Consider the following 27,567-nt stretch of genomic DNA (forward strand, 5'->3'; position numbering starts at 1 on the left):
TTTTTCCATTATAGTTGACCTGCACCCTCTTGCAATCCGGGACCCCCTTAGGGGATGTCAGAGAGTCAGTTTCGGCCTGATCCCCACAGGCCAGGCTGAGGGACCCCACAGGTACACGAATCCGTGCAACCAGCCTCTAGTACGCATATAAAATCTTTGGTTAATCTCTTCCCGCCCTCCCCCCTCCCCCCTCCCCACTTCCCTCTAAGTTTCATCAGTCTGTTCCATGTTTCCATGTGTGTGTATTGAGCGTCTGCCCCCTGGTGATCATTGCGCATCACAGCTAAAGTGATATCTATATATCCTTCTGTATAAGAGACATAAGGCAGTTATTATTACTTTAATATTCTTGGTGAGAGTTTAAATAAGGAGCAGGAATTATTTCAGGTACAGCATAATAATGTCCTGCAGAAATCCCTCCTCATTCTCATCACTGAAAATTCATGGTAGCTAAATGCTCATCAGATTCAGATACGGAAACATGTGTGGCTCCCAGATTTGAGATTCATCTAGTATACATTCAGTCCTCAAAATGGATTTAGTTTCTTAATTTTTTTCTGAGGCAACATAGTAGTTATAACTTATAAAATCTTTCTTTTTACCTGTTTAATAAATAATAGTTCTTCGTCCCATTGTAATAGAGCATATGAAGTATCATGACCCTGAAGTAAATACTGCTTTCATGATGAATTTTCCGTACCACCCTTCTTTCCTATATGCCTTTCACTTGCCCCAGTCTAAGAGATGTTTTAGAGAATCCACTAAAAACGATCCCTTCTTTTTGTATTTAACCTTTAATCACGCTATGAAGTTTTAAAGAGTTAAAAGTATTGACTATGGCTTTGCTTTCTATAACCCAAACCTTCTTTTATTATAGAAAACCAATATCCTAATGCCACATGTTTAAATGAAAAGAAAAATATTCTTTACAAATCCCTTATACAAAATGAAAAACCTGTGAAAGGTGAACTATTATAGCTTCAGAAGAAAACAGCAAATAACTTTGCTTGTAATGACTTCATGTGAATCATCCCGTTAACCTGCAGACACCACAGCACATTGTAACGTTCCCACTGACAGTGACAATCTAGTTGAAAGTTGAGGTGATTGGTGTACAATTGCACACACATACACGCACATGTGGATCTGAGTCGTGCATCTTGTACATATCTATTTCATTACATAGAGAAAGGTTGATAAAATATGCTTATGAATAAAAACTAGGTTTTAAACAATAACATAAAACATGGTGTGATGTGCTAAGGTATGTTAGAAGAGCTAAGTTGGTGTGCTGAAGTACTATTTAATGAGACAGGAAAATTCCAACAGGATCTTAAGCTATACTTAGGATTTTTATGAGGATAAGAAATGGGAAAAGCATTTTATATTGGAGATGCCATAATGAGGAGGTAGGAAAAAATGTGGGAAAAGTGAAAATCAGAGGAGTGAGTGACTCCAAAGCCAATGGGAAATACAATGAGGGTGGCCACAGAAAGTCTATGTCACTCAAGGCTATAGTGTGTGGGGGAGAGAGGGATGTGGAGGGGTCATCTCCTATGTAGTGGTCAGCTGCTTCTCAGGTCTTCTGATCTGCTTTGTTTTGAAAATAACAGGAATTCTAGATGAAATCTTCAGTTTAGTAAATATCATTAACTAACCAAATAGTGTTTAAAAGCTTTTGTAGGCAGATACCGCATTATCTAAACAAAACATATGTCTGGACTAGTTCTGGCCTGAAGACCTCAGGTTTGCAACCTGAGCTGGAATGGGTGAAGTGATGTAAAATAAGTCTTCATTCAAAGGGTATGGCGTGCCTTTCCAGTGGAGAGCAATTGTAATTTCTGCCTTGCATGGTGGGGGAAGTACTATGGAAAACATGCCAAGTTTGATGAAGAAATGAAGAAAACTGGAGTCTTCCTATTCAACCTGTGTTCCATGGACCAGTAGCTTAGTATCATCTGGGAAGTTGTTAGCAATTCAGAATCTCAGAGCATGCCTCAGACTCCCTGAACTAGAATCTACACATTACCAACATCCTCAGGTGATTTGTATGCACATTATTGTTTGAGATCACCAGGTTTAGTATACTTAATACTAGTATTCTTATTTGTAAATAGCTCCTGTAAGATAAATCATACCACAAAAGTTTGAGCAGATAGCAAAGTTCCTGAGAACTTTACTATTACTAGTGGAACATGGAACCATACAAGTTCACTCTTACTGAAGCTTGAACAGAGCAGTGAACATATTAATGTTGACACATCCTTAGTGCTTTCACAGTGTTAACTTCTTTAGAAGCCGGTGAGCCAAATACAAGGATCAACACAAGTAAAACATTTATTTGGTAATCAGTAAATTACCTTATACAGGCAGTAAATGTTCAGTCCTCGACAACTGATAAGATAGTTTGCTTTCGTGTCCTTTTTTATTTTATTTTAATATTGTGCCCAGTCTCAAGTATAAATTGAATAGAGCGACCCTTTGATGCTCTGTGAAACTGACTGCATTTCCTAAGATTCTGTGGTTTCCATTACTATACATTTTTTATTTTGGGTCCACTGCCACTGCACTGGCCCCAGCATAACAATGTCTTATCATTGGTTCTGATGGGGCAGCTGGTCACAGGGCAGCTGTTCTCATGGCAACATGTTGCTACCTGCATGTGTGTGAGCATGTGCCGGTGTATGTTCCAAATCAGAACTTCATCTCCAGTGCAGGAATAATAGGCAATTTACCCAAAGCAAATCTAATTGCCAAGTGGATTGCAACATGTGAATAACTTTTGGTCCCATGATGGAAGTTGTGTTCTAGGGTGCTAGCTGGATTTCGAATTTGTGAGATGGTTAAGTCAATTAGTGGTTCCTCAGTTTTTTAGAAACTTAATTGTCAGAAGGTAATGGAAGCTTCTGAACTGCAGCAACTCATTAGAAGCAATGAAACATGTGACTTTTTTTTTCTAGAAGTCTATTCACTGAACATCGTTTTTGCCCCAAAGAGATCTCAAAAATAAAATTAACAGTTATGCTCAAATAAATACCTGTGGAGGTATGAGGTTTGAATTCTGCCACTGGGAAAATATTAGGGGTACCAAAGAGAGGGGGACCTGGGTTCAAATTTCCAGTCGGTCACATTTGTTATGGGACCTTAGGCAAGTTTCTTAACCTCCTTAAGCCTCAGTTTTTTAATCTGTAAAATGGTAATATAATAGCTATTTCAGAGCATTGTTAAGATAAAAAGAAATAGCATATGCAAAGTGCTAAGAAGCAGCCCTAGCAAGTAGCAAGAGCTCAAAGATTATTATTTTCTTCTAATTGTCAACCTTGATTTTTTTCAATTGGCCTTTATCTTGAAATAGTTCAATTTTAGAGCAACCTTACTTTTTTCAAGGTTCAATCATTAGTAAGCATGTTGCCATTGTATTATCTACTAGAAAGAGGCTGTATCTTCCTGTCATGTTTGTACTTTACAGAAATTGACAGTTTTTTTTCCAAAACAGGAGTTTATTCTCTAGTTCCCTGGTAGATTGTGGTTTGATTTTATTTGGCCTTTATGGCAATAATACTGTCACTGAAGCTCAAAGAAAACTCTGTTTCTCTCCTAATGCTTTATTACTGCTGTAGCCCCCAGAGAAGATCTGGCAATGTTTAAGAGCAGAGAGCAGTTGAATAGTTGTGCTTGGTGACTAAAACTTTACTTCACATTTCACAAGAGTAATTATGTTCTGACGCCCATAGCTCAAACAAAGAGTATAATATGAAAAGAGTATTTCATTTCCAACTAAAAATGATGATAAAAATTATGGATTATCCTTTTCTTCTACTTATTCCCTTGCCTCTGAGTTTCAATTTTCTTTCCCCCCCCATGTTTTCATTTTTAAGTCTACTTTTCCCTTTATTTAACATTTAAATAATTATGTTCTATACCAACGACTGCTGGCAGCCAGGCTGTAAACATCACGAGTACAGGGATGTGTCTGCTAGAAACACTGCTGTGTGACTCAGACACCTGCCATCCAACAGAGATTTTCTAAATCTACAAATGAATGAAAAAAAAGGAGGGAATGAATGACATCAAATAAAACATGGCCATGGACATCAAACAACTTAAATTTAGACTGAGGACTTCTTCCCTCTTTTTAAAGAAGTATTCTAAAGGATGTAAGTATTCACCGTGGGCATGATATCAATAGGAACAGAAGAAAAACAAGAGACCTTGGGTTAAAGTTTTAGGAATCTTTGAAGGACCCATGCTCTTCCAGGGACAAGTTGAGTACTATAATGACACAGAACTATTTTTCTATCAATTGCTAAAGCCTGATGTTTTCATATTGTGCCTGGAGGTGAAAGGGTCTACTCCAGGGACACCTTTAGCAGATAGTATCGGATGTTTCAGCCCTGAACAGATTACAGCTGGATGACACCATCACCACAAATAGACCTGGAAGGTTCATATACAGCCAGTGATGTCACAGGGAAACAAGGACTCAGGGGAGAAGGCACAAATCTGTTCATGGCCTTTGCTGTACAATCTCAGGCAAATTCTGTCATTATTTTTATAAAGGTTGTTATAGTCGTCTTGAGTTGTGAACTGTTGTAAGGAAGTAATAAAGTGAAGTATTCAATTATGTAAGTATAATACACATTTATAATAATAAAAGCGTAATATGCTAATTAGACCAGATGTCCTTCCAGAAGACCTTTTGGATAAAGCCAGGGCTGTGAGGAAAGCCCGGGTCCTGGTGCCTAAGGGAAGCCGGTGCCGGCTGCCAGGGGAAGGAAGGCCTACTCTTGCATGAATTTCGTGCATTGGGCCTCTAGTTTAGTAAATATTGTTTGAGTGATTTTCATCTGGGGTACATATATCTTTAGCACTACGTTTTTATAGAACGCTTCTTACTCCTCTGCAAAGCACGACATTTTGCTATTTTTATTTCCAGTAACCTTAAGTGATAGACATGGCAGGTTTCATTGCTGCCCTTTCACAGATGAGACAAGGCTTAAGGAAAGTGGTTTCTACGCAAGGGCCAAAAGTTGAGTGGACCTGTACTTACCTTGTTCAATTATTCAGTCACACTTAAGTTTTTCTCTTGTCCTAGTAATCACATCCCACACATGCCTTTTATTTTTATACTAGAGGCCCAGTGCATGATTGAATCATTCACGTGTAGGGTCCCCTTTCGATCACGGGGGAGCTGGGTGCCTGTCCGCTGGTGCACCAGGCCTTTCAGAAGCCTCTGGCATGGCGAAGGCTTCTGAAAGGCCTGGTGCACCAGCGGACAGGCACCCAGCTCCCCCGCTTTTGATGGTCCGCGGTGGGACGTGAGCTGGCTGCCCCAGAGGCCCCTTCTGTGCCGCAGCACAGCCATGACGCAGACGCTGAGCTCGAGCTGCCACTGGCGACGCGAGCTCAGCGTCCCGCCGGCCCAATCGGCCACCCTGGCCACCCCGAGTCCCACCCCACCCCCCGCGCCTCCTGGCCAATCGCGGGCATAGCGAAGGTATGGTCAATTTGCATATTTCTCTATTATTAGGTAGGATTTTAATTTTATTAATAAAAATATGCTTATTACATGTAGATTAGAAAAAAAAGACAAATCAAAGTCATCTGATGTTTCACTTCCTTGTAATAATTTGGAGTTTATTCTTTCAGATGTTTCCCAATATATGTGCATAGGTCACAGGGTGAACAAGTGCACTTTTCCAATTTTCTTGATTGCTTTAATAATATCTAATGGGTATGTTTCATTTTAATGCTATACATCTATGTCATCATTTTCATGGAGGTAGCATGTCACTGTGTGGATTCTCCTGGGTGACTTTATGTTCAAACTCAAGCTTTCATAGCCTACTCAGCCTATGGTCAGAGGTCACTGTAATGTAATCTGTGATGGTTTTTGTTCTGTGGTGGGCACATAGATCTATATACAGATTTTGTAAATTAGTAATCCACACATGAAACCTATATGTTCATATTGACTAATGTCACCCCAATAAAAATTTAAAAAAATATAAAAATAAATAAGTAAATACTAAAGAAAAGGAATCTAATCTGATGGCAGCAGTCATCGTAATAGGCTCTTGTCTGATGGGTGTCCTGGCCATACATCACAGAGATCTATATGACGGATTTATGGGTATTAAAGAAGGATCTAGCACTGGAGAAAGATATTGACAAGAACTAAACAAGGGGTTCAAAGGTCAAAGCTGTGGGTAATTGAGGTGAGGACTGGGACTCAGGAAAGATAGCCTTCATAGTACAGGGACAAGACTTGATACTCACTGGATGAAGGTGAAGCATCCACCTACTGTGGAAAGATGAGGGCTTCAGGGCATCTTGATGTGGGACTCTGGTCTACATTGATGGGAAAGTTTTCTCTACATCAGCCCATAAGATAGGTTATAGCAAATATTTCATCTTCCCTCAAAGACTCTGTCATTCAACCTTTCATAGGAACAAAATTCTTTTCTTTCCCCAAAAAATATATTTTTTTATTGATTTAAGAAAGGAAGGGGGAGGGAGAGAGAGATAGAAACATCAATGATGAGAGAGAATCATTGATTGGCTGCCTCCTTCACACCAAGCTGCAACCCAGGCATGTGCCCTGACCAAGAATTGAACTGTGACCTTCTGGTTCATAGGTCAATGCTCAACCACTGAGCTACACAGGCCGGGCAGGAATAATTCATAATACTGAAAACCCATTATATTCCCACCATGGTAGCATTTAAAAACACCGGCTCCCACCTCCAAAAATACTGACTTAATTTCTCTGAGGTGAGTGGAAGGCAAACATCAGTGTTTTTTAAATGCTTATGTGATTCCAATATATAGCCAAAGTGGAGATTCACAGCTCTATAGGCATCTTTCAATTTGTGTAAAAGACTGTCAGCAGGAAGCTTTTCTTTGAGTCAAGATTTTGTACTAAGAACTGTACTTTCAACAGTTTTACAGATTTAAGTGTTTCTAAGTTATCCCAGTATGAAAGCTCCTCTAAGAAAAATAACTATGCCCTGCTTTCGTAAATAAATATGATTTTTAATAATGATTTGGCTTTCCTTAAATAAAAGTAGAGTTCTTATTGCTTTATACATTTATTTATTCCTCACAGTAGTTTATTTTATTTACAGGAATTGATTTTGTTAATCATTTGTGTTTCCCTGCTAAAATAAACTCGTTGAGGGCAGGGATGCTTAATTATTTTGTTTATTGCTATTTCCTCAGTGTCAAGAATGCCTGGTACCCTGGCCAGGTAACTCAGTTGGTTAGAGTGTCTTCCCCATATGCCAAGGCTGCAGGTTTGATTCTTGGTCAGGGCACATACAAGAAGCAACAAATGGATGCATAAATAAGTGGAACAATACCTCTCTCTCTCTCTCTCTCTCTCTCTCTCTCTCTCTCTCTCTCTCCTTCCCTCTCCTTCCCTCCCTCTCTCCGTCCCCCCCTTCCTCTCTCTCAAATAAATGATTTTTTTTTAAAAAAAGAATGCCTGGTATATAGTACTCAATAAATATTTGTCAACATATTTTGACATTCAGTTTGACATACAAATCATGATTCATTTTCCCAAGAAGCTTACATCCAGTGTTTCTATAGAGGTCTGCACTGGTGACTTCCCATTTACAGTATTTTAAACAATGTTCAGGCCTCAAGAAGAAAAATGGCAAGCGCATGAAAAAGGTTCTTTGCTGTTACTATTTACGTCTATTCTTCTGGGAAGCAACATGGTATAATAAAGAAACTAAGGAGCCCATAGGATCCAAACAAATACATAATTTGACTGTTACTTATTGACCTGGAGAAAGTTTCTTTAACTCCTTGGGCATCTGTCTTCTCATATCCAAGATCATGCATTTGGATGAGTTGACTCTTTTCTAGCTCTTATTTTTGGTATTTCTGTGACTACATCTGATCATTATTAGAGCCTATCATCAAATGACATTCTCTCCTTTTGTCATTCTATAAGTCTTAAATATTTATTCAGTTTGGTTTGTACATCTTTGGTCTATTTCCCATGTTGTTATAGGCACATATGCTTTTTTTTTTAATGCAGTTATCAAGGTCCCTTTAAAAAATGTCCATGTTGGTGTTAGTAGTCACTTTAGCTAACCAAATATCAAACGATACCCTACTGGGCATGCTCACCACATATACTTATAAACCAGTGATAATTATGAGTGATTCTGCAGCATAAAGTATTTAAAGATTCTTCACAAGGGGTCCACTCTGCCTGGCATTAAAAGAAGCTCGATTTCTAAATCCTAGGAGATTGCAGACTTAGATGCTTTGTAAACTTAAACCCGCATGGAATACTTAGATACAAAGTCATTGAGAAGATGAATTTCTTGTATTTATTTGGCAAGTGTTTATTGACAACCCACAACTCTGTGCAGAACACTTTAGTGGAAAAAGAAATTTTCTCAGGGAGTTTAAGGCCCAATCCCAGCCTGTAAATGGCTCCCATTCTCTTGGGGGAAGGGCCAGGAGCAGCAAAGAGGATTATCAGGAAGCACGCTTTGATTTCCTTCATCCTAGATAGCCTCACAGAGGGGACAGCCTTGCCTCTGAATAGCTTGTAACCACCTTGAGACAATTTTCTCCACTTTAATGCTATTGCCAGGATATTGCAGTAATCAGATCATTTGACATCACCCATATCTTGGCATCTCCAACCTTAATATACCACATAGGTCTGATCCAGGCACCAGGGATCTGCAGCTGCACAGTGTACACACATATCTCATGGTGTTAAGTCTTTATGAACAAACTAGAAGCCAGGTGCATGAATTTGTGCACAGGTGGGGTCCCTTGGCCTGGCCAACAATCGAAGCTTATGGGGCGGGGGTGCTGGTTGTGGGGGGAATCCCTGGAGGTTGGTCAGGTGGGGGGAGGGACCCCTGGAGGTTGGCCTACGGGGAGAAGGGCCTTGGGAGGTTACCTGTGGAAGCGCACTGACGACCAAGGGGCAGCTCCTGCGTTGAGCTCCTGTGCATCATAGCAACTGGTTGACTGGTCGTTCCAGTCATTCTGGTCGTTAGGTCATAATGGTCACTTAGGCTTTTATATGTATAGAAGCACTAGCTTTGGAGATGGTGCCTTCTAAGCACTACATTGGGGTAGAATATGTGCTATCTTATAGATAATTTATTAATTGAAATGGGGAATTCCTATAAAATATTTCTTACAGAGTCAGTCTAAAAAATCTTGCATATGCCCAGGGTTAATATCTACTAATTTGTAACCGTAAAACTTTATGAGTCATTTACAGTAGGCCTCCTTTCTGAAATCCTGCTGCTGCTGTGCTCATTGATTAATGCCTATGTGTAATGTTTGTTAAATATTTCCAAATGCTGTCTCTTTTCCTGCATATATGCATACACACTCTCTGTTCTCTCTCTCATATATGTATACATACAAGTTCTAAATATATCCCCTATCTATCTACCTATCTAGACTCTATGTTCTCTCTTTGTACATGTACATATGTATGTATACATTCTGTCCATTTATCTTTCTATATGTATGTATATAGATATATAGCTCCATATACATATATTGGAAGGGGCTCATTTGTTTATTTTCTGATATCCTCTCTCCTCCAAACTAAAATTCCCTAGAAAACATTATAGCACATAGTATGCACTCATTAAATATGTGTAAGTAATAAATATATCTGTACCTGTAAATATGCAATAAATATGGTACAGGTCTGCAAATGTGTGCAGAGCTGAGGGTGTGTCAAGTGTAGATGTCATAGTTCATCTTGGTGTGGATTACAGGTGGTTGTTCTATGCAATAAGCATACAAGCAACTAGTGATTATATAAAAATATGTTCTTTAATTCTAACTTAGCAACCCCAACAAGTAACAGATAGGCAATGACCTTTATATGAATTGTAAGGATTTCTGGGCATTCATGTATTTAGTGATTTTAATACTATACTTAAAATCTCTATATTTTGTAGGCTTCCCTTATAAAGGAAAGAATGTTCTTCCCTTTCCTTTTCATTTGTTTATACCTTATCCCCAACTCAAAGTCTAACTTTAATGTTCCCTTTACTATGGAATTCTTTCCCATCAAATCCACATTTTGTTTCACTTATTTTGAATTCAATGTAGTGGATGAGGACAATAATATAATCACAGCAATAGTAATAACAGCAAACATAGTCCTCACTACACATCAGGCACTGATTGGCACTACATGTATGGATTAGCTCAGTTAATATTCAAAATGTCCCTACAATGTAATCTTATGATTATAACATACTTCTCAGACATGAAATCGGAGACACGGAGAGGTTAGGCAAATTGCTGGTGATCACACACCTTGTAGGTGATGAACTCAGTATGCAAACGCAGGCATTCTAATTTCAGAGTCTGTGTTTTGCCTCACTGCCTCTTTCATAACAACATAAAAAATCTTATATGGCTTTTATGCCCTTTCTGAGTTGTAAAAAAATCTCTAGAAGCCGAGAAATGTTTAAAAATTCTGTGACAGTATTTAGAGGAAAATTCTCAAGAATTATTTAGTATGGTCTATGTAATCAAATAGACTTTAACCAAAATGAACTTTATGATAATTGTGATGGTCAGAAAATGTTGAAGAAAGAGGAGGATGATTGGCAATAGAAAGAATGAAATAGCATATGACTAATCAAAAAGAAAGGTATGAAGTTAACAAACAATAAGCTGTAATCAACAAGGAAGCATATATCGTGAAACATCTAAGCATATTAATATAAAATATAGGGAATAAGAATTCACATCAAATAAATAAAAATATGTTATTAATAACTATTAAGAGTTTTTAGAATTGCATGTGTTAGAGGGGATAAATCTAGCATACTTGAAATTGTAAATTCCAACTTGATATATACACTGTTCAACAGCCACAAAACAGCAACTTAACCAACTTACATGATTATCAGAATCACTTGACTGCTCATTAAAACTTCAGCATCCTGGACTATTCCTCAAGCAATCAGTTCTCCACTGGGGGCAGTTTTGCCTTCTGGCAATTATTTGGCAATATATGTGGAGACATTTTTGTTGTCATAATTGGGAGGTACTACTGGCATTTAATGTGTAGAAGCCAGGGATGCTGTAAAACATCTTAAAATGCACAGGGTAGACTCCCACAGAAAGGAATTATCTAGCCCAAAATGTCAATATTACTGAAGTTTAGAAACTCTGATATGGAGATTTGGATTTTGTGTTCTGCAATGGGACCCAGAAATTTGTACTTCTGTCCAGGGATCCAGGTTATTCTTATGAAGGCTTTAAGAGCTTGAAGATACAAGTATGAGCTGGATTTGTTGAAAAGCATCCCTTTAAAGAGGGAACACTTAAAGTAGGCTTTGGCATAGGGAATTATGTAAACAAATGAAGGAGAAAGGGAAGAACATTTCAGTAGGAGAGCAAACCACTACCAGTAGGAGTAAAGGTAGACTACACAGTAACATTGGGTCAGCAATACACAGTGAGAAGCAATCTAAAAGCAACCTCCTCCTTCTGTGCTAGTCAGAGAAAGACAAGTATCATATGATCTACTTATATGTGGAATCTAATGAACCAAGTAAACTGATGAACAAAATAGACCCAGACACATGGAAACATGAAGCAGACTAACGAATCTCAGAGGGAAGGGAAGAGTGGGTACGAGAAGACAAGAGATTAACCAAAAAATTATATGCATATGTGCATAACCCATGGACACAGACAATAGTGCCATGAAGCCTAGGGTGGGGAGTGGGAATGGGGAGGAGAGGGTCAATAGGGAAAAACAGGGGAGAACATCTGTAATACTTTCAACAATAAAGATAAATTAAAAAATAACTAAATAAAAGCAACCTCCTTGTTCTACATGGAAGACTAGTTCTGCTTTATGGAATGGAATTGAATGTCCCCGCTTAGTTTTTATCTGTTGATAATTAACTGATAAGAAAATAGATTAGACTAGCCTGTATTTATGTCCATTTTTATTCTAATAATTTTCATTAAATTCCAATATATACAGGGAGTGAGAACAGGATTTTTTCAGATAGCTCTACTTTGATATCCAACTCTGCCTGCCTCCCATTAGCCCCATGAGTTTGGAGCTAATAATAGGGTTAATGGGTGGTTTAAATGAGATAGTACATGGAAAGAAATTACCTCAACAGCACATAGAAGCACTTAGTAAAGGTCAGATGCTATTGACTATTTTTTAAATTAAGGTAACATTTATCTGTTGTAATAGTTATGACACTATTTAAATGAACAGAAAAAAAAGTGACATTGGGGTTTAAGATGATAATCAGTATCTTATATCAATCTTAGCAACTGATTATTTTGTACATTGTTTTGATCAAAGAGGATTGAGAAAATTCTGCTTCATAGAAATGAGTATTTGTAAATGGCTTCAGGTTTTAACCTGCTTACCCTTACTTCTCAAGATATTTTTATTCCTGAGACCAACACAAAATGATTCATCTTGGCAGGTTAATGTAGCAGTGGTTTCTAATGCATTGAAAAAGTAACACATTTGAGTGTGCACATTGCTTTCTAAAAACAAACTCATTATAATGTGTATGAGTTCAATTTTATAAATAAAATATCTATAATAATGAAAGTATAATATGCTAATTAACCAGACAGCCTAACAACCTTCCAGACGTCATTCTGGATGTCCTTCCAGACGAAGCTGTGGTGGCGGGAGCCGAGGAAGAGGCGGTTAGGGGCAATCAGGCAGGCAGGTGAGCAGTTAGGGGAGATCAGGCAGGTAGGCAGAGTGGTTAGGGGCAAACAGGAAGGCAGGCAGAGTGATTAGGGGCAATCAGGCAGGCAGGCAGAGTGGTTAGGGGAAAGCAGGCAGGCACACAGTTAGGAGCCAGTGGTCCTAGATTGCTAGAGGGATGTCTGACTGCCGGTTTAGGCCCGATCCCACAGGGACCGACTGCCAGTGGTTGGAGTGGGAGCAGGCCTAAACCAGTAGTCGGACATCCCCCACGGGGTCCTGGTTTGTGAGAGGGTGCAGGCCAGGCTGAGAGGACTCCCCCTGCCCCATACACAAATTTCATGCACCAGACCTCTAGTATTACAATATTTATAATCAATCCTTACAGTCACTGGATGGATGTCCAGGGTTCCATGGAACATAGTTTGAAAAAAAACCTCTGGCTAAAACCAGGAGTGTGTTATGTAGTATTGAATGAAGAAGCTCACTCTAGTCCAGATAAATCACATCAATTGTTTTCTCTTGATTAGGGAGCCTGATGTATGGACAGAGATAGTAAGTTAGTCTGGCATGATTTTTTTCTCCTAAATCATCTTGGCTCTTTTGAGATATTTGCAAATTAATTGCTTGATGATGCATTCTAGTGTCCTCCCAAACACTAGAATTGGTATAATTCTCTGCTTTGACAAGATGCATCCCAACCTCTTCCTTTATAAAAGATGGACATTTCATTGATTCTTACAGATTCAGTGCTTTGGGACTAATTTCAGAATTAGCTCCTCTGTAGTTGTTGCTGTTCATATTGACTTCTTTCCCACTAAGAATATATTGGCTACTTGCCTGACCTATCAGATGGTGTATGAGAACTGAATGCAAGCTAATTTTAAGTCATAGCCTAAGATAAACATTACTAAGATACATCTGGAGAGAAGTGGGTTATACAGACCAAACAGCAATGACAACAGTAGGAAAATGAAAAGTCTCATTAGCTACTTTAGGACTGGTTAGACTTTTTAGTTATTATCCTTCTTTATTTTAATTAAGCATCTACTATATTCCAAGTGTCTTAATAGTTTATCAGCTAGGCATAACAGACCTTCTACTTTAGGTAGATCACAAACAAATCTATATTGAGTAACAGAAATAAGTGTCAAAGGGAAAATAAGCCAGGAAGATAGATAGAATGTGCCTGGAATAGTTGGGAAAGTCTCACTGAGAACATGACATTTGAGTAAATGAGGGGATAAAGGGGGAAGCCATGTGGCCATCTGGCAAAAGATCTTTCTAGCAAGGGGAAACAGCAGGTGCAAAGACCTTGGGGCAAGAGAATGACTGACATTTTTGTAGGGAGAATGCCTGACATTTTTGTGGACTTATGAAGAGGTCAGAGTGATTGGAAAGGATTCAGACAGATAAATGGGGGTGTTGACAGTATGAGATGATGTGGATCTTAGTATAGGATCACTAACCATACATCTCAGTTAGCCCACAATTGTCTGGATTAACCCCTGAGTGGCGGATTATCTATAGTACACCCCCTCACTCAGAAAAATGTTCTTGGCTTGGATGATACAGTATATGGTGATCCTAGTCTAGTAGGTCACTCTTAAGACTTTCACTTTTACTCTTAGAGATATGGGAAGCCATGGATGGTTTGGTCAAAGGAAGGCCACAATATGACTTAGGTTTTATCAAGATCACTTAGTCTTCTGTGTTGAGAATGGACTGTTGGGATGGGGTGGAAAATGGCAAGGGTGAAATCAGGGAAGCTAGTTGGGAACCTATAGGATTATCTTTCTGGTTTGCCCAGTGCAGCCAGAGTTGACTTCTTTCATGTGAGGCCATGCAGCTAGATAATAGTGCAAATGAACCCGGAAGCAATTCTTCTGACTTCCAGGCTGGTGGTGTTGGTTTTTCTTACACAGTGCCTTGTTTTTCTCTTAATTTACTAGTAAATTTGAGGATGTGTTTTGAGAAATGGAATGAAACCCTCTCCTTCCCCCACACCCCCTAAGTAGCTCATTTTGAGTGAATCAACTCTGATTTTCTTAGATCTTTCGTTTGAACCTCTGTTTTTATACTTTTAGCTCATGTAATCTCTTCAGAGGAATGAATCTCACATGTTCAGTACATGCTTATTAACTCATGAGTGTGAAATATATGCTATTAAGTTAGAATGGAGCTGAAGGACAGATGTGAATGTACATGTTTACCTACTTAAATGGAAGCATTGATATTAACAGGAATTATATAGACTTCAATAGATCTAAATAGATCTGAGGAGAGAATTCAGTTTTGCTTATATTTGTTTCCACTTGATTCTCATTTTATTTTATTTTTGTGGGAATTATCTTCAGTGTATCATCATTGCTTTCCTTAGAATAGATAATTGGAAGGAAGAATCCATGTACTTATTATATACTTATATAGTCAACTACAATTGAATATGTGGGACTACACTTAAAAGATTGAAATGTATTTGTGTAGATTCTAAATATGTGCACTTGATATGCAAATTTATGTGTGTCAGGAGGGGTATGAGATATTATGTATAGACACATTTACATATATGATATTTTAAGTAGACTATATGTCCATGGTGAGTTACCCAGATAGTGAAATTAAATTCTGCATTCTTTCTACTAGCCACTAAATCAGTAAAACCTTAAATTCTGGCAACTTTGGTATCCCCCAGGGCAAATGCTTGTCACATAAAGTGCTTATCTCTCCTGGGAATAATTATAGGGGAATAAGCTAACTCTTAGGGCATTTGTAAGAAATAAATAGATACAAAAGTGCTTTTATAAGACATGTATAACACAATATGTTGTGGTCTTTATTGTCTTGATTATGTTTCTGTTGCACATATATGCTAGAGATTTCTTACATCCTTTTTATCCTACCTTCAAGTGCCCACCCCCTTTTGAAAACCCTTTATTCCATATACTAAACATAAAGCTCATGGTTCATTTTAGGGACTCCTCCTACTGCATGGGGTATAAGTTAGTAATATATAAGAAGCATCATGTGGGGATTCTGCCCATTTTCTATTGGGGTGTAAGAAGGTGGGAAGACATACTCTGGGTGCTCTTTCCTGGGTATAAGAGAAGCATTCAAGGAGATAAAGAGAAGAAAAAGGAAAAGAGAGAAACGGTGTTGTTTGAAAGTAGGCATTCAAAATATTAAACAACCTTTTTGGTACAGGCTCAGACCACTGAGTGGACATGCACAATAGACAATCAGCAACATGGTATCTGCACTATTTAAAATGTTTTTTAAAGAAAGCTAAAACCCTTCAATTCTATTTCAGTGGTCTAGTCTAAATTGTTATTTTTTACATTTTATTTCAGGAAAAATTTTTTTCTTTATTGCAAATTCAGCTACTTGCAAATCTTGAATCACACTTTGTACATCAAAACCAAAATTTATACATGCACAAGTTTTTTTGGCTTTTTGTGCATGAAACTGAGGTACAGAACTTTACGTACGGACATTCAGGAAACGGACTCCTACGATCAAGTGTAGTCCTTATTTGAACTCCTAAATGTATCATAAAGTTGCTTTCTCACTTATTTATTTCAACTTCTGGTGGGGGTCTAGTAGAACAAATAATCCAAAATAGTGGATAATCCAAAAATGTAATTTATATCTGGCTTCAGAATACATTACCAGATGTTCCTGTAGCAGATTTCCCTTCCTAATTAGGCCTCTCTTAAAGTAGGAGTTAATTTTGTCTTCATTAGCTGCTTCCAAATTAGCAGGATGGGGCAAGGAGAAACCCCAAGGCATGCTGGGTATTTAGGAGGAAGCAGGCCCAGTGCTAAAAGTCAGTGGTAGATCTTGCTCAAAGAATGAAATTCAAATCTGGGTAATTGAGAAGATGGGCATGTACACTGAAATGTTTATTGAGCACCTTCTTCAGAAATTCTCAGGCCATTGTCTACTCCTTTTATCTCCCTACTAATTATGAGTGCAGAAAAAATTCTATAATAGGAATAGGCAGATAATATCCTTAAACTTTATATAGTAAAATATAGAGGCTCAGAGAGGTTAAGCGACCTCTCACACAGATTGATCTCTGAGTAAACAGTACCTAAGATACTGAAACTGATTAATGAGTGATAAGAAGATCCCACTGTTTCCGTCTTATTGATGATTTGAATAATGAGGAAGCAAGAATCCTCCTGGCCTAATTCGCATTAAGAGAGCTAAGATAATGAAGCTGTGATTAAATGGCTATTAAACTATTTTTATCAAACAGAGATCAAGCGAGTGTGAGAATCTAGGGACACAGAGTGTAATTGCAATTCTACAAGAGGTGGAAAAAATGACTATCTTGAGCAAGGCATGGTCCCACCATAATAGCCTGCATTTAGAAATCTTGGGGATACCACATGCTGGTTTCACTCTGGGTTTCTCCCTCAGGTGTCGGTTAGCACTTCAAAGTCCCTGATCTCCTCTTTAATTTAATGGATTTATTCCCTCTCCAGGTGTAGTTGGACGAGTGGAATGCACTGTCCGTCCCAGAATATGTAACCAGTTGGGAGATCCTTTTGCCAATTGCTCACAAAGGAAGAGGGCCCAGTGATTATACACTGGATCCAATATTTCAATTTTGAGGTGACTCTGGGCACCCGAAGGGGCAGAATTTTCCTTCCTTCCACTGTGCCTTTTGAAATACAGCACACTTTGTACAGGTCACATCGGGACCCAGCAGTCCCCAAAGAGCAGTCATGAACTTTCTGATTTTGTTGACTGTTCTGAACTCTCATTTATTAAGGATATGACATTGCTTTGGAATTGTTGCACTTTCTAAATTTGGGTTGTTCATATTCATGTATGCGTATCATCTGTCACTGGAAATTCTTTATACCTTGAATGAGTTATTGTTGATGTGCTTTCTTTATTCTTGGAGAGCCCTTAGAGAATGAAGTGTTACAGTCACATGGACCTTTATTTAGGTTGGGAAGAACAGCAGCAGACTAGCATTGTGTAAGGAGAGCCCAAGGCTGAACCCCACCATGGAAAATGCTGCTTGATTGCTCTAGAGCTCAATGGAGGAGATACCTATTGGCTGGTTTGTACCTTGCTCCACCCATCAGTGGTCAGTTGCAAGGCTGAGCTCAATTTGTGTTGTTCTATTCCACTACTCAATTGGTGATCTGCTCTCTCCTCACCGTGCTGCTTTTCTTTCTTTTATAAAAACTTATTTGAAGCTAATAAGTATGGTTTTGTTAGAACAGTAATTTGCAGTATCAGAGTTGAATCTCTGAATGGTTATCTTGCAATGTTGTTTTACTGACTAATGTGTTTCCAGGACCTGTCACCTGTGAACAGACATGTGTTACTAGCTCAGTGAGCTTCCTCTGCAGCAACTTTGACCTGTATATTCTGTCAATTGGGACCAAAGCAATAATGAAAAGTGACATTGTTTAACAGAGTTCTTTTTTGTCACATCCATTGCCTTTGTGGGGGTGTTTGGTTGTTGAAACTCATGGTAAACTAATTGAAATTGCCATGGTTAGGGGCAATGTCCACTCAAGTTTACATGTAGGAATATCTGTTGAGCTTCAACAGAAAAGTTTCATTGATAATATCAGACTTTCCCCCAGTCTTTTATGGTTAAAGAAAGCAGAGAATTTGAAATAATAACATCCTTTTCTTCTTAATTAGAGAAGGATCTTCCTAAAATAATTGGTCTTGGAACATCTCTAAGTCATCCACATATAGGGATAATAATTAAGAGGTTTAAATTACTTCTAATGGACACTTACTGATTAAAGCCCTCCTGGTCCATAATAGTTGAACACCAGGCTGCTCTACCTACATACCCCAACACAACACACACACACACACACACACACACACACACACACACACACTCACTCATACACAATTAAAATCTTCCATCCCATAACACTTATCCCTCATTGTGGCTCCAGTAGAGGGAGAATTAAAATAGTTGGCCATTTAATCAAATCGTGTAAAATAATTATAACATTATCAACCTCCAGTATTTCTGGCATTGTATTTGGTATACATTCATCCAGGCTTATTAATGAATTTTGGGGGAAACTGGTTAATTTAAGTGATCTTTGTAATTTTGACTTGATTGGAATTATTGTAGTTTGTTTACACCAGGGATAAAACTAAAGCACTATTGTATTATGTGATTAAAGCAACTGGAGGCTTGTCATATTTCAGGAAAGCCAAACACAAAATTTTTATTGGTGTAAACAAAATTACTTATTTATTAGTGAATATTCTTAACTATTTTTTTCTTGAGCTATTTTTAAATTTGAAATAAACATTTATAAAATTGGGACACCTGGAAAATATCCAATTTATTAAAAGTATATGTGTGTTTGTGCTTGAAACATTTTCAAAATTATCTTTATTAGATAATATGGGATATTTATAGAATATAAATTTCATGATTTGGAATATTTTATATAATATATATTTCATCTTATTATAATTTTTATTCAGAACAGTTTAATAACCTGGTTTGGTTTTCGGTACATGATTTCTAAATAAAAATAAAAATAAGAAGATTGGAGTCTTTAGATATCAAATTATGATCCTGGCTAGAAAATAAGGGAATATACTTCAGTATCTTTATTATTACAATTATATTGTACAGAAGAACTGAGGGGGAAAGAGTGGTGTTCAGTAAGTTTTATTATTGAATTGAGCAATTTGGATATTAAGGAATTGGTCAGTTGTTGGAAGTAGTGCCATTTTGAAGTTAACATTTTTCTGGTGCATTAGAGTCTTAAAACTCATATAGTTGTCACTCCACACACATTGCCGTCCAGTCCAGCAGCATTAGGCATTAGAGTGGGGCATTATGCAAATGGAAAACATGCCCAGTAAAGTCCACTGAGTAGCAAATAGCTCTTCATGGCATCTTGAATCCAAAAGAGAAAGAAATCTGGATGGGGGCTGATCAGTAATGAGGGAAAACAATTTTTATGTGAAAATAGAATGTGTACATGATAAAGACCTGCCTAATTTCTCCAGTGATACAATTTGATTTTCTGATTAGCTGTCTTATTCTGTGGTTCTTGTAATTTTGTCAGGTCAATTAACTGGAGTTCACTGCTAGAGAGAAAGGAAGTGTGGGCCTTGCTGGCTTCATTAGATGTCAGCAGCTTAGGTGCATTTTGTAATAGGACCTGTATGAGATAATTTAGCTATTGTTAATGTCATAGCACACAGAACCTTTAAAAAGGACCTATGAAATAGGTCAAATTGGATAAACTATGTGAAGTGCTAAAAGAAGGAAAAGAAAGTGATATACACAACGTATATCCTATGCAATAAATGCAGACCAGTGAACTATTTAGCAAGTAATCAGTGACTACCTATACTATGTGCCCAGCTATCTATATATATAAAAGCCTAAGCAACTGGAATGAAAGGAACGCCTGGAGCAACCGGTCACTATGATGCTCACTGACCATCAGGGGGCAGACGCTCAACGCAGGAGCTGCCACCTGGTGGTCAGTGTGTTCCCACAGCCAAGCTCCCCTGGCCAGCCAACCTCCTATGGTCCCTCCCCCAGGCCGGCAGGCCCAGATAGCCTGATCGGGGCCTGCTGGCCAACCTCCTGTGGTCTCTCCCTATAGCTGGCAGGCTCTGATTGCCCAATTGGGACCCGCCTCTGGGCTGTGACAGGAAACCAGGGGTGGGTGGCAATGGACATGGCCCCTTTCCCAGGGGTGCTGAGGGCCAGCTCCCTCCTTGGGGCTGGCGGCCAACCTCCTGTGCCCCAAACCCGCCCCCTGGCTGGCAGGCCCTGATGGGCCCACTGCCCGCCCATCACAGTGGAGGCATGGCAGCAAAGGAAGGAGGAGGGGGGGGAGGCGGGGAACCGCACCGTGGCTGGGCGCCAATGATGGCAGTGTTGGCATCTGACGCCTGTTCCTTCTGTGCCTGGCCTGGCGACCATTGCTTTCTTTCTAGATTGGCCTTGATTGGCCTGTCCCAATTGGCCCTGATTGCCAGCCAGGCCTAGGGACCCCACCTGTGCATGAATTTTGTGCACCAAGCCTCTAGTATAATATAATTAATATAGAACATTTCCCTATAAACAAAGTGCATAAGTTCCAGTTTGGGAGGGCTTGAAAGCACTGAAATAAATACTATCCTTTATAATAAACTGTTTATGGGTCCTTCCCTTCCACCAGAGAGGTATTAGAGGGGTGCAGTTTTGTGTTGTTTCTCTTTGTACCTTCAACACCTAACATGGTTTTGACATAGAATAAGTGGTCAAAAATATTTGTGGAGTGAACAACAGCTTTTCAAGAATGTGTTTGTGGGAATGAATGTGAAAAAATGATTTAGAGAATGGTTGGAGGATCCAGCACTAGAAGTAAGGTTCCACTAGATGCCCTTGGCCACAGAAATGAAAGCATTTAAGAGATGTTGCAAAGTACGATTGTACTTAGCGACTGAACAGCTAAAGAGTACTTAAAGTAGTTCCAAAGTTTAGGTCTGAAAAATTGTTACCCAAACATGAGAATTCAAGGGAAATAGTAGTAAGTTTGAGTTTGGAGATGAGGGAGCTATTATCAGGTAGAAATGTCCAGTAGGCAGTTATAAATTTATGACTAAAGTTGGGAAAGGTGTTAAGGAAAAAAACGACTGGGGAGTATTCAGTGATGAGATTATAACTGAAATAATAAAAGTGTAGTTTCTCTTGGTATAGTTTTAGCTTCTGGTGATGTTCAAGCAGAGTGTTCTACACATTTTGGCAGAACAGTGTAGGATTAAAGAGATGATGGTCAAAATTCTCTCAAGTTGCCTCAGGCTCTCTAAATCACATCTTTTTAGTTAGGGAAACAAGACATAAACATGTGGAAAATAGCCGCGAACAAGACAGAATTATATACAGCCGTATTAAGCACTGACATAATAAATTGCTAAATTGGACAGGTCAACAATCAGAAATTGGTACAGAAGAGGTATTAATTAATTGTGTGTTTCAGACCAAAAGTGAATTTGGAGTTTAAGGAAGATGTGATCTTAGTGCTCTGGCATGAACATTCAAAATTTCATGTATTTTCTTACTCATCTGGCTAAACATGTCCAATCTACGCTGATTAATAGTGTTACCCATCTCCCAATGTCAACTCACTCACGTCGTCTTCTGTTTTTGCAGAAGATAGATGAAGAGAATGAGGCGAACTTGCTAGCAGTTCTCACAGAGACACTGGACAGTCTCCCTGTGGATGAAGACGGATTGCCCTCATTTGATGCACTGACAGATGGAGATGTGACCACTGAGAATGAGGCTAGTCCTTCCTCCATGCCTGACGGCACCCCTCCGCCTCAGGAGGCAGAAGAGCCGTCTCTAGTAAGAACCCTTCCTACTGTTTAACAGGAATTGGAGTTGCCTCTGGCTACCCGCTGCATGGGTATGATGTAGTAACAATAAGGTCTGGATTTTTAATTTAGACTGATGCCAAAACAATCCCCAAACATGCTTGAAGTTGCAAATTCTGTTGTTCTGTGTTTAAACATATTGACAATACAGTCTTCATGTGAGCCTAACTGCATTTTTAAACTATCTTTTGTGTCAATGCTTTTTTGTTTTTTTTCTTCGTATTACTTACATTCATGGTAGAAATTTAGAAAATGTAGAAACCAAAGAGAACAGACTAAATATTCACCTGTAATTTCTAATAACTTCTAATATGCAAAATAATTGAAATCTCTTTCATTAAGATATAGTATTGACATGTTTGTGAATTTTAAATGTATGCATTATTTTAATGGTGGTATAGTATTTTATTATTCAAAGATGTCTTTAATTTACTAATTAATCCATGAGGTTATTTAGTCTTTTTTTTTCTATTTTTTACTATTATAAATTGTTTAATAATTGACATATTTGTAGTTTTATTCTTATGCATGCAATTCTAGAAATAGGAGGTATATCAAGGGGTATGTAATATTTTAAGGCTTTTGATCCATAATTCTTATGAAGATTGAAAAGTAATAGCACACTTGCAACCCTAGGTACCAAAATTTATGGTAGGCAATGAAGAGTGAATTTGTTGGCAATGAAGAGTGAATTTTCCTTTCAATGCAGTGCTTGACCAGAATTTTATTAGTTCTAAGACACAGTTTTACCTTCTCATCTGTGGTAGCCATTTGTCATTTGCCATAAATCTGACGCAAGAACACACTATGTAAATTACAGAATGCCATCCTTCAAACTTTAGTAATGTGCTTCTACCTGCCATTTAGAGTTTGTTTCTTGCCCATTTCTACATTTTTAAATGTTAAAAACACTGCATGTAAACATATGGAAACTCTACATGTATTCTTTTGCCTTCTGAGATTTCTGGTCTAGAAGAAAATCTCTCATAAGTGATTGTTATTTTTCCCCATTTTCTCCATTTGTCAGTATTGTTGGCTTTGCTGTTTAGGACTCTGATTTCTTTACATTCACCCACACATTTGGCTCAACTAGGAGGTGCTGTTGACCTAGAGTCATACTACATGTCTAAGCAGGGAGGTCCTAGAAGACCCTCAAGTTAAACAAATAAACAGAGGTCAAAAGATAGTAAATTCTTTGTCTAAGCCAGAACCCACATCTCCTGACTATTCATTTACAAATCATATATATTTTATTTCCGAGAGGAAGGGAGAGGAAGAGAGAGATAGAAACATCAATGATGAGAGAGAATCATTGATTGGCCGCCTCCTGCATGCCCCCTACTGGGGATGCAGCCCACAACCTGGGCATGTGCCCTTGACTGGAATGGAATGCAGGACCCTTCAGTCCGCAGGCGGATGCTCTATCCACTGAGCAAAACTGGCTAGGGCTATTTACAAATCTTCACCAAAGATAGCCATTCTTTTATTCCAAGTATTCCTTGAATCAGTCAAGTATTATACTTTATTATGCAACATGATTCAGAACATCACAGAATCTTTAATTTATTGCCACTTGATTCATTTGGGTTATTGATGGGAAAATGTTCATATATTCCCTCCCCAGGTCCCAAATCCTCATTTAGCAAGGCAGCTTTCCCCACCCAGTAGTGGTTTGGAAATCCTGTTAGGAAGATCCTTTCGCCTTACTTTATATAAATGAAATATTGAGGTAGACAACACTAAGTCTCAAATGTAGGAAAAGGAAGTAGTTTCACAGGTGGTAGTATAATGCCAAACTTCTTCTTTGTTTTTTAAAATACACGTTTGTTAGTGCTTTTGTGCTGAGGTGTGATAGAATTACTTTTTTATCATTACAACTACTGAATTTTAAGTTTGAAATTTTAATAACGTATTCTAATGCTCAGAAGACTCATAACTCTCTTATTTCCCCCCTTCTCTGATATGTTTCTAGCTTAAGAAGCTCTTACTGGCACCAGCCAACACTCAGCTAAGTTATAATGAATGCAGTGGTCTCAGTACCCAGAACCATGCAAACCATAGTCACAGGATGAGAACAAACCCTGCAGTCGTTAAGGTACAAAAGTAAACTTTTTAACACAGGAGGGAATGTCACAGAGGGTTTTTTGCTTGAAGCTATAAAACAAGTCGTGGGCTTATTTGTGGTGTTCATGGGGCTGGCACCTGCAGCTGCTTCACAGTGCTGAAACCGATTATGAAATGGGTGTCCGAAAGCAGCACTCGAGCCGCTTTCAACCAGGCCGAGTCCATTTACACTTTGTCTTTGGACAATTGGAATGGAAGTTCTGCCGTCTGTTGCTCCTTGCCCATTTTATTAATACATGCAGCAGTGCGGGCTACAATTCAATTTGCTGATAGGCTGGTATTAACTATAAGTGACTTCAAGATGCAGGGTTGCTGTTTTGCCAGCTGTCCAACCTGAGAAAGATTGCTCTGGAATCACCGCAAAAGATCCGTCTCTGCCATTAATTGGATGGAATGCTGGCAATGACATAATTCGGTTAGCGGGCTGTATTAAACAATGTTTGTCTTGCCATTCACTGTGAGTGAAAACGGAGCGTTAAGGGGTACTTAAGAGAATTGTGAATACTGGGCTCTGGCAATCAGTGGCAAATTAAGGTTTAAACCAGCTTATTTTTTTTTTTTTTATTCACAGTAAAGGCGCTGTAGGGTCTTGTTAGTTACATGTTGCTGAGTAAGAACATTGAAATGTAGGAGAAATGAAATAAAAAGCTGCATAAATGTCATTTAGGAATTTTAAATGTAATTTTCTTTCCTTGTTCTGCAAACAATTATTCACAGCTCATAGATCCAGTACACTTAGACTGAACACTTCATTGAAAATCTCATCTCTTCAGAAAACCTATATCCATTCTGCTAAGGTTCAGTTCACTAATTTTAGCTTTCTTTATGCCTTGTTTTTAAGACCGAGAATTCATGGAGCAATAAAGCGAAGAGCATTTGTCAACAGCAAAAGCCACAAAGACGTCCCTGCTCAGAGCTTCTCAAGTATCTGACCACAAACGATGACCCTCCTCACAGCAAACCCACAGAGACCAGGAACAGCAGCAGAGACAAATGCACCTCCAAAAAGAAGTCCCACACACAATCGCAGTCGCAACATTTACAAGGTAGGTTGGGGACCAAAACATACTCTGTGGGTGAGAGCGCCGAAGGGAGAGCCAGCATACACCGAGCTGGCGATGCCCAAACTGCGGGCTTCCATTCCCACAGTTTCACTCTGGAAAGAGAATTCAGCACTTCGCTGTAGATGGGGGAAAAAAATCCTTCCGTGGACACGGGGTGAACATATCCTATTTAGCTGATATGCAGCCTGATTCACAATCACCCAATGGCCCCTGAAATGTTAGCCGAGTGGGTGGGTGACGAAGGGGGGAGCATTGAAACCTCAGATGAGGTTTCCATGAGCTCTGAAATGCTGAGGTCATTGAAGTTCTGGGCAGGTTGGGCTGATTCATTACAGAGCTTTTATTTTTTTCCTCTTTCAATAATGGAAAAAATAAGGCATTGTTGACTTGCTGTGTATGTGCCTTAAGAAATTGTAAATAACAATTATGCAGCCTCTTGTGGTTATTAAGTGCATTCTTTCCTATTTTTTTTTTAAGAGTACATGCTAGGCTCACAGATATATATATATATATATATATTTTTTTTGTAAATAAGGATTTGAACATTCCTAGAATTTTAAAAATTTGCTTTCTATCTAAAGAAACGATTGCCTAGATGAAATGAAACAGCTAGATTGATTTTGTATTACCCCCATACATTATCAGAAGGCTTCTGAGGCAAATCAGGCTGATTTGGGGAAAACCTCTCTTGGCAGAGATAATTTTTTTTTTTTTGGCTCCTCCTTTCAAAATATTCTAGTCTTACAGGTGCAAAACAAACTTGTAAAAGTTGCTGTTGCTTAAAAATATCCCAGTTTCTATGTGAACTTGACCTCTATCCTTGTAGTGGAAGTAGGCCTTTGCTAATATAGTATTTATAAACACCCACCTCTTTTTTTTCCTTTTGTTTTCCCAACTTCCCCGTGCAGCTGCAGAGCGGTAGCCCCGCCTCCCTGTTATGAACCATGATTGCTTTGCACAGGTATGCTGCTGCTGCTGCTTTTCAACAGTATTTCCTTTCCCAGAGTTTTGACTTTCCCTCTCTCATCCCCAGCTCACCATAAGCCCAGATTTTTCAGGAACCTTCCTTTAATATGTTAAACTGGCTCCCAGTTAGGTTTTTCCTGGTGGCTATCTCAAAATCACTACCCACCCCTTTCTGCCAGTTCAGGGAAATATATTTATGGACAGGAGCCAAATTCTCTTAGCTTGCTTAGGCCTGATGGGCCCCTCACACACTGGAGGAGATTTTCCCAGAGCAGAACCAGTCCGCTGGGGGACAGACACATAGCTGTCTAAGGCCTCAGGTGAGGAAAAGCCAGCTGGGCTTGCTCTAGTGAGTGAATTGAAGAAGTCACTGCTCCTCTCCACCTTCTGCTAGTCATGCATTCATTTTCTGGAGCTGAATATGACGTCCTGAGCTCGATGAAGCCTTGGAGTCAGTAAACCCAGCCCAGCAGCACATTTTAAAGGTCTTGTTTTGGAACTTTAATTGGCCCTTTTGGATTTTGAGGTTCTTTTTTTTTTTTTTTTTTTTCCAATGTTTAAATTTGCTTACCACTAAATATTACTGTAAACTGTTGCAAACCATGGCAGTGAGGAACTAAATTGGCCTGTGGGGGAAATATTCTATAGAAGAGACATGCTGTATGTGGTTTGTTTTTTTAAGGTATATGTCTGTGGTGAGGCATAAAGAGTTTATCCCAGAACAAAGCCTTTTGACAATATATATATTTATTCTTGTAGTTATTAAAGTCCTAAAACAAAGCAAACATGGCTGGCTGTTAATAAGCAACAGGAAATCAATGCTCAGCTTCAGGGGTTACTTAAATTATTATCAAAATTTGAAAGTGAAAAACACGTGAACTCTTAGAGATGATAACTGAGAGATTCTGCTGAGGTCACCTTTCTTAATGGATTATAATTTTTTTTCTCACTGAACTTCCTGTTTGTTCTTTGTAACATGGTGAGGTCAGGTTCTTTCAAGTTCCTTAGGATAATGGTCTGGCCTTTGGCACATGTTGGTGTCCCACTCATTCACTTATTCATTCATTTGCTAATGTATTCATTCACTAAAAATACCATGATCTGCACAAAAAAGATGAATTCCTGCCCTCAAGGATCAGTGTGGATTAAAGTCTCTGGAACAGTGTGGGTTAAACTCTGAGTGAACCAATTCAGTGCTCCTTTAGTAAGCTTTTGTGAGCCTGGACATATTCAGCGATTAGAGTCTGTTTGTGGTTTGAGCTGTACCCTTCCCTATGGCCCTCATTTCCTGTTGCCTTTGGTCCCATT

General features: G+C 38.7%; 1 protein-coding gene across 1 annotated transcript in view; it reads left to right on the plus strand.

Moving 5' to 3' along the window:
* Positions 1–27,567, plus strand: part of PPARGC1A (PPARG coactivator 1 alpha) — a 100,900-nt gene that overhangs the window by 36,182 nt on the left and 37,151 nt on the right. Inside the window, exons 3-5 of the mRNA XM_079768994.1 lie at positions 21,882–22,076; positions 24,078–24,200; positions 25,071–25,275. Of these exons, the coding sequence (XP_079625120.1) occupies positions 21,882–22,076; positions 24,078–24,200; positions 25,071–25,275 (523 nt within the window). The remainder of the gene's footprint in view (positions 1–21,881; positions 22,077–24,077; positions 24,201–25,070; positions 25,276–27,567) is intronic.

The sequence above is a fragment of the Cnephaeus nilssonii genome (assembly GCF_951640355.1).
Source record: "Cnephaeus nilssonii genome assembly, chromosome: 1".
NCBI lineage: Eukaryota > Metazoa > Chordata > Mammalia > Chiroptera > Vespertilionidae > Cnephaeus > Cnephaeus nilssonii.